The 14,636-nt window shown below is 42.2% G+C and overlaps 1 protein-coding gene across 2 annotated transcripts in view; it reads right to left on the reverse strand.

The window, feature by feature from the left end:
- Positions 1-424: 424 nt before the first annotated feature.
- BTBD7 (BTB domain containing 7) overlaps positions 425-14,636 on the reverse strand; it is a 51,267-nt gene continuing 37,055 nt past the window's right edge. Inside the window, exons 6-10 of one of the 2 annotated variants that reach the window (XM_034642034.1) lie at positions 13,967-14,110; positions 12,201-12,390; positions 9,592-9,770; positions 7,612-8,070; positions 425-5,888 (exon numbers count right to left, since the gene is read on the reverse strand). In XM_034642034.1, coding sequence (XP_034497925.1) covers positions 5,073-5,888; positions 7,612-8,070; positions 9,592-9,770; positions 12,201-12,390; positions 13,967-14,110 — 1,788 coding nt within the window. In that variant the 3' untranslated portion in view covers positions 425-5,072. Of the gene's footprint in view, positions 5,889-6,239; positions 7,374-7,611; positions 8,071-9,591; positions 9,771-12,200; positions 12,391-13,966; positions 14,111-14,636 lie in introns of those variants that run through there. The other variant, XM_034642035.1, reaches the window with a different exon arrangement.

The following is a 14,636-nucleotide window of genomic DNA, read 5'->3' on the forward strand; positions in this document are numbered from 1 at the left end:
TGAAGCCCGAATTTGAAAGAGGAAAAGAGCTGAGACACAGGGACACCCGTGCATCTTGGGGCGTAGCTGGGTTTCTCGTTGCCCGACCACAGCGCCTGGCACGCTCCAGGCGTGGGTCCCCGTGGGCGGGACCCTGAGCTTCCTGTGGAGACCCCTGTGCAAGTAACTCTCTGCTGTCATTTGTAAACTGAAATCGCTCGCGAGTGTCCCAGTGAAATAACAGAAAAGAAGGAACTTGACTTAGATGAAAATGTGGTATTTCCAAGGAAACCATAATAATTTTAAAGAGCCCCTGGTTAACTAAAATCCTGGAAACCGAGGGGAAGTTGCCCTAGAAAGCCTCCCAATTTTACCCTCAGCGGAGGACAATCGCCTCTGTGACTGAGGCTACGGGGCTAACACAGACTGTACCCAACTCAGCAGGTTCTATACAAGCCATTTATTTGAAATGCCAACTATATGTAGGATAAAGTCAGTGCTACATGCTTATCAGTAACAGTAGAAAAATAGAACCAGTGGAAACCTTTGTACAACCGTAATGATACTCAAAAGAGAAATGTATCGTTTTACAATGCTTCACACAGACGAATTCAAGTTTGGAGGTACCTAAATAAAAATACTATATATTTCTTTAAAAAAACACTATGTACAATTGAAGCGTAAACAAGTTTTACAAAGTACTGGTTATGCAGGTTGTAGAAAACACTTGCATAGGACATGAAATCAGTTTAAGAAAAATTTCTGAGCCTTTAGCATTGAAGGCACTTGACTTTATACCAGTAACAGCACAACCACAAGAAATGCAGTGTTGTAGAAGATACCACCTCTCTGAAGGACAGATGTGGTACATAAACAGTAAGTGGGATTCAGGGACCTTTACCTTTCAGCCACCCTATCTAAGAGCAGGATTCCATACCACCTGCCCAAGGAACCCAGATACACAGTCACGTGTAGGTACACCATGAAGCTTCCAGAGCTTGTCTCTCAGAACCCACGTAAACACACAAACACGAGAGGTTATTTTCAAGACACACGCTTGCAAGTAATCTTTCTACAGAAACAGCCACAGCATTATAATATTCAGAATGTGGAAGATTGACACATGGTCTGAGGGTTTTCTAGGAGAAAAAAAGAAATCCAAAGACTTGCCAATAAAACAATTATATAATCACTATTGCAATCTACAGGACAAAAAGACAACTTAACATTTCATAAAACATTGTCCACACAACAGTGTTAATGGAAAATAGTAAAATACCTTTTAGTGTGTGACGGTAACTCTTTTAGTAAGGTTATGTGTAATGAGGTTTGAAAGTAAACCACTTAGTAGACAAAGTAAACCATTGCAGAACCGGGAATAGCACCCATCACTGCTGCTTTAATAGTAACTTTCAATTGCAAGTTGAAAGTCAACCAAATAATAATTAAAAAAAAAAAAGTCAAATAAACATTTCCCTTTGAGTTCGTTCCTAAGGTAAAAACACGAATGCCTCAGAACTGCAAAACAAGTGTCTTACAAGTGTTTCATGAAACACGTTTCCCCCTGAAAGGCGGATTACACATTATTTTGCTGAGTAGTTACTGACAAGTGTTCACCCTTCCCGCAGAGACCGGCGCATGGCGAGGTCGGAGGTCGGAGGTCGGCTGCGCCGGTGGCCCCCCGGTGGCCCCCCGCTGCCAGAACGTAAACAACCAGTCAAAAGAAAACCCAATAACAGGTGGCAATTGTAGTAATAAGAGTTGTTGAGGACGCAAAACCAAGAATTAGGTAAAGTTTCACAGAGAGCTCTACAAAAAGACCCAAATATAAAGAACTTGTTAAAAATCCTTAAAATCCAACTGGTTCTGGAAATGTCAAGGGCGCTTAGGCCTAAGGGCGTGTGCCTAGGAGCTAACAGGGCGTGGGGCAGGTAGTGGCGCGGGGAGCACTGAGACAGCTGCTTCTCATGGACAGTTTTTGCCTTTCATGCTACTTCTTTTTGAGTCACGGGTGACTCTGAACTTAATTTATCCATCAAAATCACAAAACTAAAACAAAAATACAAGGAGAGGACCAACAGCATCTTGAAGAAACATGGATCTTCTCTTCCCACTCCAGGAGCTAAATGGTAGTTCTCTAAACCGCGACATGGCGGGCATTGAAGGTGCCGATTGTCTGACAGCCTGATTGTCCGTGGCCTTGAGAGGAGATCTGGTATTTTGAGATTTGGTTCTCATGAAATTTCTAAACCGAGTGAAACGCCAGGTCGTAGCCGAAATTTTATATTATACATACTTTTTTTCTAAGAGCAATCTTACTCAGACTTCACATTTATCTTAGTACAGCATTAACAGGATTTTAATGCCAAGTAAGCACTACAGAAGATCGGAGAGGTGGGTGCAAAAGCCAGAGGCACGCAGCTTTTCAACCTCCCCTAGCCACCATACTTCACAAGGTACAGAAGATACTGACGTGGGGCACCTGGGTGGCACAGCGGATGAGTGTCTGCCTTCGGCTCAGGGCGTGATCCCGGCGTTATGGGATCGAGCCCCACATCAGGCTCCTCTGCTATGAGCCTGCTTCTTCCTCTCCCACTCCCCCTGCTTGTGTTCCCTCTCTCACTGGCTGTCTCTATCTCTGTCGAATAAATAAAGAAAATCTTAAAAAAAAAAAAAAGAAGAAGATACCGACGCCTACCCTCGCACACACAAAGCCCCATCTGCTTACCTTCCACGAGTCACACCAGTCCAAGTCCCACAGAGTAAAGCAAGTTCCTCTCTATACACAGTTGAGTCAGACCAGCTACTACATTATTAAATTACATAAATTAAAGTAGGAACAGTGGCCACTTATTTTTATGTTTGGGGGATATGAAAGAATATTTAATAAGTTTTCAGGAAAATGAATGTGTGACATCAAACAGCTCTTGTCTAACATTTTAAAAAATACAGGTCAGAGATGAGAAAGCTTTTTCCCACCCAAATTAGCTCTACTCACTCTTATTTGCAGTTCCAGCACAGTACAGTCTGAATTCAGAAGAGAAATTTAAAACTATATCAAAATAAATCATGTCAATACATGTATATAAATACACATTAAAGAATATGATGGAATTAACAATTTTTGTTTCTGAAGAGAGACAGACTGAAATTGGCTTCAAAAGACACCATCATCTATTATAAAGAGTCAAACCTCCTAAAAATGAGCACAGAGTCCTATGTTTTTCTATCTTTAAAAAAAGGAGCCTCAAAGGCGATGCCAGCCGACCTCCCAGGGGACGAGTGTTCGCTCTGGGGGGCGTGGAGATCGCACGCACCACCACCAGCGCCGAGGAACACGCGAGCAGCGGCTAGCTAGGCAGCGGAGCGCGGGGCAGCGATGTGCCGGTGTATGCGGACAGACTGACGTGTTCCTCGTCTTTGCGACTACCTACTGTTAGGATTTTTCTGAATGTCCGATTATTCCTGAGTGTATATCCACAGGGTAAAGTAGGAAAGATTGTGAAGAGAAACTACAGCTTAGGGAGAAATCAGAGTTGTTGACGCCCAATAGAAACCTATTTACTTAAAAGTGCATGTAATTCACTTATATGGTAGCTTGTAAAGGCTCCCTAGCCCTGCATAGTTTTAGAGTGAGTGTGAGTGATTCATAGTTTTATATATATATACATACATAGAAAAGAGGCTCCCAGACACCCTTCACATGAGGGAATGTTCGGCAAGTCCCTTGTCTTCTAAGTGCTACGGCTGTGTGTGTATGTGTTTGTAAAAATACAAAGTGAATGCTCAAATAATGTTGAACTGATTTAAAAACTCAAATACTAATATATTTACATTGGAGAGTAAGAAAAAAAACAGTCCTTAGCTCACACATTGCCCTTCCAAGGGAGAGGATCTTAAAAGATCCCATGTGCTCAGTGGTTCAGTAAAATCCCAAACCAGCGTCCCCAATGGAGTTCAAGTAGGACATGTAGTGTTTCACCGGGGGGAGAAAAAAAAAAAAAAGGTTTCCTTTTCTTTTTTGGTGACAAAGCATTATGCATTCTACAACTTTTTTATGACACCAAAATTCAGACAAACTTTGAAAAACAGTTAAAAGAACACATAGGCTTACAAACACCAAATGACATCCGTTAAGACTGAAGCCCTTTTGTTTTTTTTCCCACAGAGAGCAAGACAACTGAAGGCAGCAAGCAGTCATTTCCCCGGCTCAGCGGGAGAGTCGACGCTCAGAACCAGAAATCCCCGTCGGGCAACCTTTAAGCTACTTCGTTATTTCCGCCGCCTTAGGATTCCAGGACACCCAATGTCTTGAGAACCTCAGCTAGCACTACGCTAACGCACACGGCCAGCATCTGCGGGGATTCTGATGGTGCCCACACTGCGAACGAAGCCACACACAGCTTCAGCCCGGGCACAAAAGGCTTTGCTCCTTTCGGTTCTTTACCGAACCAGAAAACGTCAGGATCCTGACTGGACTCCCGCTGGAGGAATGAAGACCAGCTCCCAAGAATTGTTAAGGAAGAATGACACTAGACTTATGGAGATTGAGCAGGAAGATTTCTGAACTAAAACAATTACCGAAGAGAGAGGAGCATTTTGATGTGCTGTTCTTTGGAATTTCTATAATTAAAAAATAAGCACAGAACTATTTCATAAGAAAATACATCTTAGTGTGCAGTCCAATGCACGTGGAAACTGGTAGATGAAAGGTAAAATGCAAAAAAGTATGAAAATACGGTTCCTTTAAATGCGGCAATAAAGTTTGACATACTGATATAAAATCAATACAGATAAAATAAATGTACAAGTGCAAAAAAATTCCATCATTTGTAAAGAGGAAAAAAAGTGCCAGCTTGCTTGCTCTTAAAAATGCTTCCCCACACAACTGTTCAAACGCAAAACAGACAGATGCGGCATTCGAAAGAACCCTCGCAGCATGCCATGTCTCACAAACATGTATATACAAAAACCAGAATAAAATAATGGGAAACCAAGTTAGCTGGCATCAATAAACTGGTCTCTAAGTTGTCGGGTTACATCATAAAATGCGATGTTTCACATCTCAGGCACAGACGACTTGGAGGTTGCTCTCAGAGGGCAGACTTTTTGTAGAGGAAGTCTGGCTTGCTCGGTGACCTCCTTCCCCTGCTTATTGTATCTTCCCTTTCTAAATCAGTATTTCGCTGAGCCCCGTGGCCCAAGGACTCGCTGTCAGCCAGTCTCCTACTGGATCTCTCTTCCGGAGCTTCAGAGCTGCATGCAGGATGTGAGGGTCTGTTGGGAGTCAGCCCAAAAGTCAAGTCAGTTTCTACTGCTGTTCGTCCCCTGACGTGGGCTGGACCATTGCCAACATTTTCTGGGGCTGCCAAAGGAAAGTCTGACCGCTGGGGAGGTTGCTCAACAACATCAAGGTGGATTGGCTCATTCTTTTGTCTGTGAAGATTCCCGTCAGGGGAAAGTGGATATTCTCTCCTAGCTTCTTCCTGCTTTTTAGGAGAGGTCTGGCTAGGTAGGCAGGCTGACTTTAAGCCACTTGGTGAAGCCTTACTGTGGCTATACAAATCGGGACCGAAGTATCCACCTTGCGAAGGGGAAGGGGTGCGTCTGCCAGGAGCAGGAGTAGAAGGTCTGCAAGCAGCATTTGCGAAGTCATAGAAATCCGGATATTCCTGCTGATTTTCTCGAACATCTGCTTTTTGCTCTAGTGTGTGTTTCTTTCGAGACGTGTGTGTATGCCTCTGTGGAATACATGACAGATGCTGGGGAGGCCCTGGTCCTACTTCAGAAACGGACTGGCTGAGTTCTGTGTCTACAGCCAGTTCTGGAAGCCTCCTGTCCTTGAGTGACAGCGTGGACACACCCATGGCGATGTCAGGCACGAGATCATTTAGCACAGGTTGTGTGCACTGCAAACAGAGATAAAAGAAGGGAGGGTTCAAAGAAAAACGCCCACAACTCCCTCTTTGTACAAATGATGTTCAATGGTTTTGCTTCCTCACTATAAAAGTGATACAAGCTTACTTTCAAGAATGATAACGCTATATGCGCCCCTGGGTGGCTCAGTTGGTTAAGGGTCTGACTTTCGATTTTGGCTCAGGTCGTGATCTCAGGGTTGTGGGATCAAGCCCCATGCTGGGCTCAGCTTGGAGCCTGCTTGTCTCTCCCCTGCTCCTCTCCTCTCCCCTCCACCCCAACCCTTCTTGCTCGCATGCTCTCTAAAATAAATAAATTTTAAAAATCTAAAAAAAAAAAAATGATTACAATATAGAAAATCATAAAGGCCAAAAATCAAAAAAACAAAACAAAAAACAAACAAAAAACCCCCCAAAACCCACTAATCTTCCCTACTGAGATAATTACCGTTAACATTTTGAGGTATTTTTTCCACTATTTTTTCCTCTGCTCATATATTAATTTTCACAAAATGTAGTAACATATGTAAGTCTGTCACTAAATTTTGAGATTACCACTTAAATTACAGCACAATACTATATTGTATTGATGAATGATGCGGTTATTTAGCCATTCTCCCACTGCTGACATTAAGGCTGTTTCCAATTTCTCATTATTATAATCAAGACTACAATGGGGCACCTGGATGGCTTAGTCGGTGGAATGTTCGACTCTTGATCTCAGGGGTCGTGAGTTGAAGCCCTATGGTGGGTGTAGAGATTCCTTAAAAATAAAATCTTAAACAAAAGGACTGCAATAAACATACAAATAAACTACCTTTAAAGGGAATTTTATTTGAAATGTAAAGTAGTAGAACTTATGGAATTGTGGACCTGAGGGCACGGCCGATAGGCTGGAAATCTGGCCTATCGAATACTATCGATCTCTGTTGTTTCTTCTTTTTTAGGGGTTTGGGGGGACAGCAGGGAGAGTAGGTAGAAGGGTATAAGGAAGGATCATAATTTGACCCAAAGTGTACATTAGTCCACAGTGTCCAAAAAGTCGTATTTTAATAAAGATTCCCTGTACTAAGGGAATTTGTTTTCCTATTGAAGACCACTGACAATGTGTGACTGAGCAGGAAGGCTTAAACATCACTGTTTTTTTTCTAACCGTATTATATAAACAAATGCAACCCCTCATACACTGCAAAATCGAGCAAGGACTTCTTGCTTAGTCTAGCAGCTACTAACGCTAGCTACTGTGATTCCCAAACGAGTGCTCTGATGCAACAGCCGAGGCAGACACAGGCGTAAGGACTGACTATCTGTCCACTCTCTGAATGGGGAGTCTGTCGCCACACTGCTCCGGACGGTACACACAGCTGTAACTTGCCCTTCCCGGCCCCTCAACGCATTTGGTAGAAGAGCAGAGTCTACGCGTGTGCTTAAATGGTGACATCCACTGGCACGCCCAGTAACGCTACCCCTTCCGAGGACCTGCAGTGAAGGCAAGGAAGGTACTGACGACCCCGACCACATCCCGTCTCTCCTCGTGCTCGCACTCTTCTCCGTTATCCTTCTCTCTCTTTTCCACAGCCCTGCAGTCTAAGCTTTCAGCTTGTCGTAACACAGCTGGGTGCTGCTGAGTCCCAGTAGGGTTCCCGGGGTCAGGGAAATTGCTTCTAATATTCCAGGAACGTTTTATTTTAGGTAAATTGGCGAAGTGCTAACTTACCACTTGTTTCTCACGTGCTACTGCTGCCGAAGGGGCAGTGGTGGCGGCGGCAGCGGCGGCGGCAGCCACGGTCTGTCTCCCCAGTCCCGTGGCGTTGGTGCAATCAGGTGCTGCTGCTTTAACACCTGGCAAGTAGACTGGAGGGGGGCCGGCTTTAGGGGCTGTTCTGGAGTGAAACAGTGAATGATTACAGGGATAGGAGAACGAACGTGAAGGGTGCTGGCTGGGAGGTCTTTGTTTCCAGCCTGCTTTGAGTTGGTTATGGATTGGGGTAGCTGGGGGGTGGTACGGAGGTGGTGGCGGGGGCAAGGGTGGATGGAAGGCCACAAAAGAGTCCAGATCTGTAAACATGGTTTCTGCAGTGGGGGTACTGTTAACTCGACATCTCCCAGACTGTCTCATTGTCAAGAGTGGACTTTCATCCCCGAAACGTTCATCCGGAAAGAACTTGTGAGGATTCTAAGAAAGATTAAAAAAACAAACAAACAAACAAACAGAAAGGATATTTATTAGCAAATTTCCTAGATAGAAATTTAGAGGCTGAGAGCATTAAGTGAGATCCTAAGAAAACCGCATTCGGCAAGAGTAAAAGGCACAACATATTTCTCTAGGCCAGAGAAGCCCAAGAAAAAAATACCTTAATAACAGCACAAAAGGATACAGTGGAGGCTCTGTGGCCTAAGACACAGCTATCAAGGAGAGCTGCTTAACTAAATATTCCAGCAAACAGGTCAGTAATCTCTTGCAAGATTAATGTAAAAGCAGGAAATAAAACATAATTCAAATGTGTCTTTGCTGAGAAAATAAAATTAAGTACCAAAGGAAGAAAAGGCATACAAGTGAGAATCCTCCTAGAATTTTCTGAGAAAACATCTACACTCTGTCTGAAATAAAAAGTATAGAATACTAATCCTTACCTGTTACATATGACTCAGTTTGATTAGTATTTTTATAAACATTATATAAGAAAACTTATAAAGCTTTTATACATTTTAAGATACCAAATGAAGATACAATTTAGAATGGCAAAGGGGAAAGAAATGAATAGAAAACAAGACTCTATTTCAGGGATGGAAACCATGGCAAAAAATGAAAATCAAGAATGGCCAGCTGCCCTACAAACACCACACCACATTCCCCTCTGAAAACTCAGGTTAACAAGTCTGGAGTCTGTGGCAAAAAAAATTCAATCACTTGACCAGACAAAATTAAATTTTATTTTAGGCTCTGATTTCAAGGCTGTGAACAGATTACTTTACACGTTCTTCCTTCACTCACTGCAAAACCGATGCTATTGCTCTGGTACTTGGTAAGAAATGAGTTTTTTCCCGATCAGTAAAGAAAAAACAAAACAAAGCAAAACAGAAAGCATTCATTCCTTGATTCTCACACATACAGGATTTGTAACTTCATGCAAAAAATTTCTTATTATCTGAAGGAGGGGAGGGGAAGAAGAGGGGCATCTGGCAGACCTGTCAAGTCTGGTAGTAGGCCACAACCTGAAATCTAGAGACTCAAAGAGGGACAGAGAGCGGTGGAGGGTCAGAATTTTCTATTTCACCTTTGATGGGGATGCACGCCATGAACTTTTAGCAGGCCTATTAGGCATAAGAGACACAGTTGCTTACATACACACCTCTTACCTTCACAACATCCACTCTCTACTGGTAAGGAAACTGATACTCGGAGTGCTTATGTGGTTGCCGCACGTTAACTAATTGATAACCAGCAGAGCCAAGATATAAATTCAGCTCTCCCTCAAGAGCCCGTGTGCTCCATCCACCCTACACACAGCCTCTACTGGGGAAGCGGGATGGGGCACGGTAGCCAGGACTTCCAGGCTATCACAGACGCTCGAGGCCGCGAAAGGGAATGCACTAAGAAACAAACACATGCCGTCAGGGCTCCCTGAAGGGTCTGAAATACCATCTACACAATGATTGAGGCGCCCTGTTTCACCTGGTCGAATGCCATCCCCACCTGCAAGAGCTCTGCAGCAGCGTCCGCAAGACCAAACTCTCTTAACACTCGAATTTGAATTTCATAGCTGACCGTGGCGCCTTCCCCACAGTTGAGCGCGTAGGCTCTCTGCACCTGCTCTGTGTGCCGTAGCTCCTGCAGACGTCTGACCATGTCTTTCATAATGAGGAGCCGAGGAACTGAAAAAAGAAAAACTTGGTTGGCAAAACATCTGAGCTGCATGACCACCTACTGAGCACAAGAAAGCAAGCATGTGTTCTGCATTAGAATCTTCTTGTATATTTGTTGATATCATTTTAATTTCCTGGAAACATAGTCATTTATATGCTGCCTGGAGAAGGGGAACCCTGAGTGGAGTCTGGAAAAAGGAGCGAAAACCAGGCAGGTAAAGGAGGTAGAGTGAAGGCAGGTGTCTCGAGCAGAAGGACCAGGCATGTGTCTAACAGGCAGGTGACAGACAGCATGGCATGAGCAGCTGGCACCACTAGTAGCTTAGGGCTCAAAGGTACAAGCAGGAAGAGTATGAAGAGAGAAGGCGAGAAAGATGGGTAGGAGCAGATCACGAATGAGCCTGCATGTCAAGATCAGGAACTGACACTGTCTCCTGTGTACAACAGGGAGTTGCTTGTGCAGGGGAATGACAGGATCAGAGCAGAGCGGCAAGGTAGTAAGCGTACTGGGAGCAGGTAACTCGGGTTTGGCAAACGACAGCCTGGAGGCTGAATCAAGCCTGCCACCTGGTTTGTAAATGAAGTCTTCCTGGCACACAGCTACACCTACTTGTTCGGGTAGTGTCTCTGGCTGCTTCTGATGGCAGAGTTGAGTAGCTGCGATGGGGACTGCAGAGCCAACAAAGCCTAAAGTATCTACCAAATGGCCCTACTACAGAATGTCTGCTGAGCCCTGGTGTGAAGGCCAGAATGGGAGTAAGGTTAGAGGCAGGAACACCAGTTAGGAACCGGGACTAAGGCTGTAGCAGGGGGCTGGGGAATAGGGGACACCGTCTATAAATAGCCAAGAGACAAACTGACTAGACTGGCCACTGGCTATTATTTCTGGGGAAAGGGGAGCTATCATTTACTGAGGGTCTACTTTGTGCCAGGCAAACTCCTAAGCATCTTACTCATGGTACTTCCTCAAATCTTCATAACAACCCTAGAAAGGAGATATTATACCCATTTTGCAGACAAGGAAATTAATGCTCAGGGAAGTAAATTATCTTGCCAAAAGTCACATAAATAAAGTGGCAGAGCCAGGATACGAGCCTTAATGGAGTCTTTTCCAATAAGCTATATGGCCTTCCTTAGAGTGAGGTGAGCAAGGAAGAGGGAAGAATCAGAGAACACCAGAATGGGACCAGGTCTTGTGAAATACGACAACAAAGACAAGTCTTATTATTCTGAATATATTTAATTGTGAACATCTCTGGACTTTCTAGGTTCAGTTCTAAGATTAAATTATGCTGCTATTTAATTGTATTAACTCAAGCTGATAAAAACTGGGCTAATGACCATAGCTTCAATATCTGCACAGATCAGCTACAGTAACAGTTCTCTTCCTACTGTTGTCCAATGTATACTTTTAAAATAAGTGACTGTCAATATTTTGTCCATAATGGCCAAATGTGATAAGGCCAACAACTGATCAGATATTAGTCCCAGAATAAAATGTATGTGTTCAATTAAAAGTTCCTTTATTCTTTTATTTGTCCTTAATTGAAACAGACATTTCCAAGCAGAAAACAAACAGTACCATTTCTACTAATGCTATAGTCTGCTGATGTTTTTGAATCTTGTGGTGGTACCTGGCAAGAGCTATAAAACTTCTGACCCCCAGATCACTGTGGATTTTCTTACCTTAAAAACGGACACTGGAGTCCTTTGGTTAAAATCAACATTAACTGATGTTCAGAAATTTTTGGACATAACAGTTTTATCTCTAACCATGGTCAATTTCCTCAAAGTCATGACAGAAGCCTGTGCTACAAAAGAATTCACAGAGCAGATCCTGGGAAGCTGGATGGATCTCTAGGAAACCAACAGTGATCACATTTGGGAACAAATGTCTAGACTCAAAGATACAAGTTTATAACTCTCCTCAAAGAGTCTTATATGAGCAATGCTTTATGGTGATGAAAAATCTGAATTCCTCTGAACTAGCGGTTCTCAATAGGAAGCAATTATGCCCCACAGAGCACATTTAGCAATGTCTAGAAACAGGAAAGTGTTTCCCAAAGGTTGTCACAAAGGGGTGTGTGTGTGTGTGTGTGTGTGTGTGTGTGTGTGTGTACGTGCACATGCTACTGGCATCTGGGGGGATAGGCGAGGGATGCTGTTGAACACCCTTCAGTGCACAGGACAGTCCCCCAACAAGGAACTGTGTTAACGGCCAAGGCTGAGAGATCCTGGGCTAACCGGAAAACCTGCCCACATCTGTTACTGGAAAATAAAACATGAAACAAAAAACCCTACCTTATTATTAATTTTTTAACAAGAACAATGCATAATGGGTATTGGAAAGTGGAGAGAATAAGCACATATAAAAAGGCTACAAAAATGATCAGATCATTCATTTAAATATATATGCCTGACAGAAGGCTACTGTCTCACCTGGAATTTCATTGGCTACGACTGAAGGTGGGCTTGACTGGTGACTGCTGATCTGCTGGTGGCTCATCATGTGACAGCACTGTGGCACGGCGGTGTTGACCATGTAAAGTGTGTCTGGCACGTTGGACATTCTAACCATTCGCAAACGCACAAGATCTGTTTGCTCCACCATCATCTCATCCAGCACTGACTAAAATAACAATTCAGTATTAAGAGAATCTGTCACTGTATGGTGACTAATATAATAAAAAAACATTAAAAAAAAAAAGAGAATCTGTCAACTCATCTCTGTAAATCACGTTTGGAGAAAGATTATAGCCTTCATCACATAAAAAGGAAACTGATTTGTCATTTTCAGTGCATGAAGCTTAAAATTAATAGTGAAAGGAGAAAGAACCCCTACTTCTTTAATTTTTAAAGAATCCTTCTGTATCATCTTTGAAAAGAAATAATCATCTTCTGACTGTTTGCTTTTAATTAAAGTATTTGAAATTTGAAGGAACATAAAAAATTAGTCAGAAGGAAATTATATCTAAAGTTACTATAATCGATACACGGGCTAAATATCAGATCCAACAAGAAATGCTCAAAATACAAAATACTGAATATCGATTTTAAATTCAACAGACCTATATATAAACCCAATTGTTAAGTTAGTTTCAGATGAATCTCAACAAACTACAGAGTGGCCAAAATGATGTAATGTATAAACCCTTCCCACATTTCCTGGGGGCAATTATCTACTTAAGTGTGGGTTCAGCCATCAGGGAACAGGAAAGTCCCAGGAGGACTATCTGATTAGCTCCCTGCTGCCCCATTCTGACACAGAGCAGAATGCAGGGTCATTTATTACAGACCTTTTATCACCAGACACAACCTTTGGTAAAGGCCTCTGTGTGTTGTTAAGTACTGAACTTATTTCCGAGAAATCAGACCCAATCATCTTGCTTTTTTCCTATTTTAGACTATTTAAAGTGCCAACCACTCAATAAGAGGTAGATTATTGACCTACTCAATAAAATTAACTACTCACAAATCCTTTCACATATCTTAAGCCAGGAGCTCTGACAATCAACATAAGACAAAATTTAAGGTAACTTAATTCTATACTGAAACACAATGTTTTGCCTGTTAATTTGTTTCACAAAGCTTAATGGTGATTTCTGACTTTCAAAGAGTGTCAGTCAGTCCCTCAAAAGGCCATCCCAAAGTTCTCTAATAAACACCACAGTATTCCATTTTCACATTACCATATTTTCTTGGAGTTCTTCATGTTATAATACACAATTTACTTAATAAGCCTGAAATTTTATCTTAGTTTTGTGCACTTATTCTAAAACTAAACATAATTTCCAACAGTCAGCCATTACAGAAACACATTAGAAGAAACCATGTCATTTCTTTAGTTAAAAAAAAACCAGAATGTGTGCAATCTTCTTTCAGAACATTTTTCCCATCTTGAAGATCACAAAATACTATCATTTCGGTAACATTTATTTATTTTTTCCAAATTAACAATTTGCAACGCAACTAAGATGAGAAAAATGTGAAGTGCAATTCAACACGACCCAGGTTATAAAAACATGTTTGATAATTAAAGATTTCAGAAAACTATTCCCGTGAGTAGCCAAACCAGAGTTTACTTTCACTTTCCCCATTACTGGATATTTAGGCGATTTCTAAATATGTTTACAATACCACAATGAGTATCTTTGTGCTTATAGTTCGTAAAATGTACTCTAAGATCTTAAAATGATTTTCATTACCTTCGCTTCATCCACATAGGGAGAGAACAGTCGAGGACGAACATATATTCCAGCGTTTTTTTGCCGTAGCCAGGCATTTGATTTTCCACCTTCTGTTGTAGGAAGCATATCCGATGGAGGAGTACTAATCAAGCCTCTTTTCATCTTGAAAAAAAAAAAATTTTTAGATGAACTAGAGATTTTTGTAGACCTAGAATACTACTAAGATAAATAATTACACCTATAAATCATGAAAATTTAGGAATATACGTGAAATTTCAAAATAATCCAAATATTTAAGAATATTTAAAGGATTCAGCAATAAAAAGGTACTGTAATTTACCACTTTTCTCTATACAGAGGAATGATGCCTTTAAAACAAGGATCCCGTAACACTGGGATCACGCCCTGAGCCGAAGGCAGACGCTTAACCGCTGTGCCACCCAGGCGCCCCAAGCTTTCGGAACTTTTAATAAAAACCAATTTCTTATTCATCTAGAAATGGATTCCATCCCCACCCCACCCCCCACAAGACAAAACAAGCACATCTTCTTGGTCTGTATGTACAGTACAAGAATGCAGGTGCTCTGCCTGGTGGTTAGGGACAGAGCTCTAGGGGAAGCAGACTGGACACAAATCCCTAACTCCCCATTTAACAGCCACATGAGCATGGACACGTCCTTTTATCTGG

Source organism: Ailuropoda melanoleuca, chromosome 14 (genome assembly GCF_002007445.2).
Source record: "Ailuropoda melanoleuca isolate Jingjing chromosome 14, ASM200744v2, whole genome shotgun sequence".
NCBI classification, from domain to species: Eukaryota; Metazoa; Chordata; class Mammalia; order Carnivora; family Ursidae; genus Ailuropoda; species Ailuropoda melanoleuca.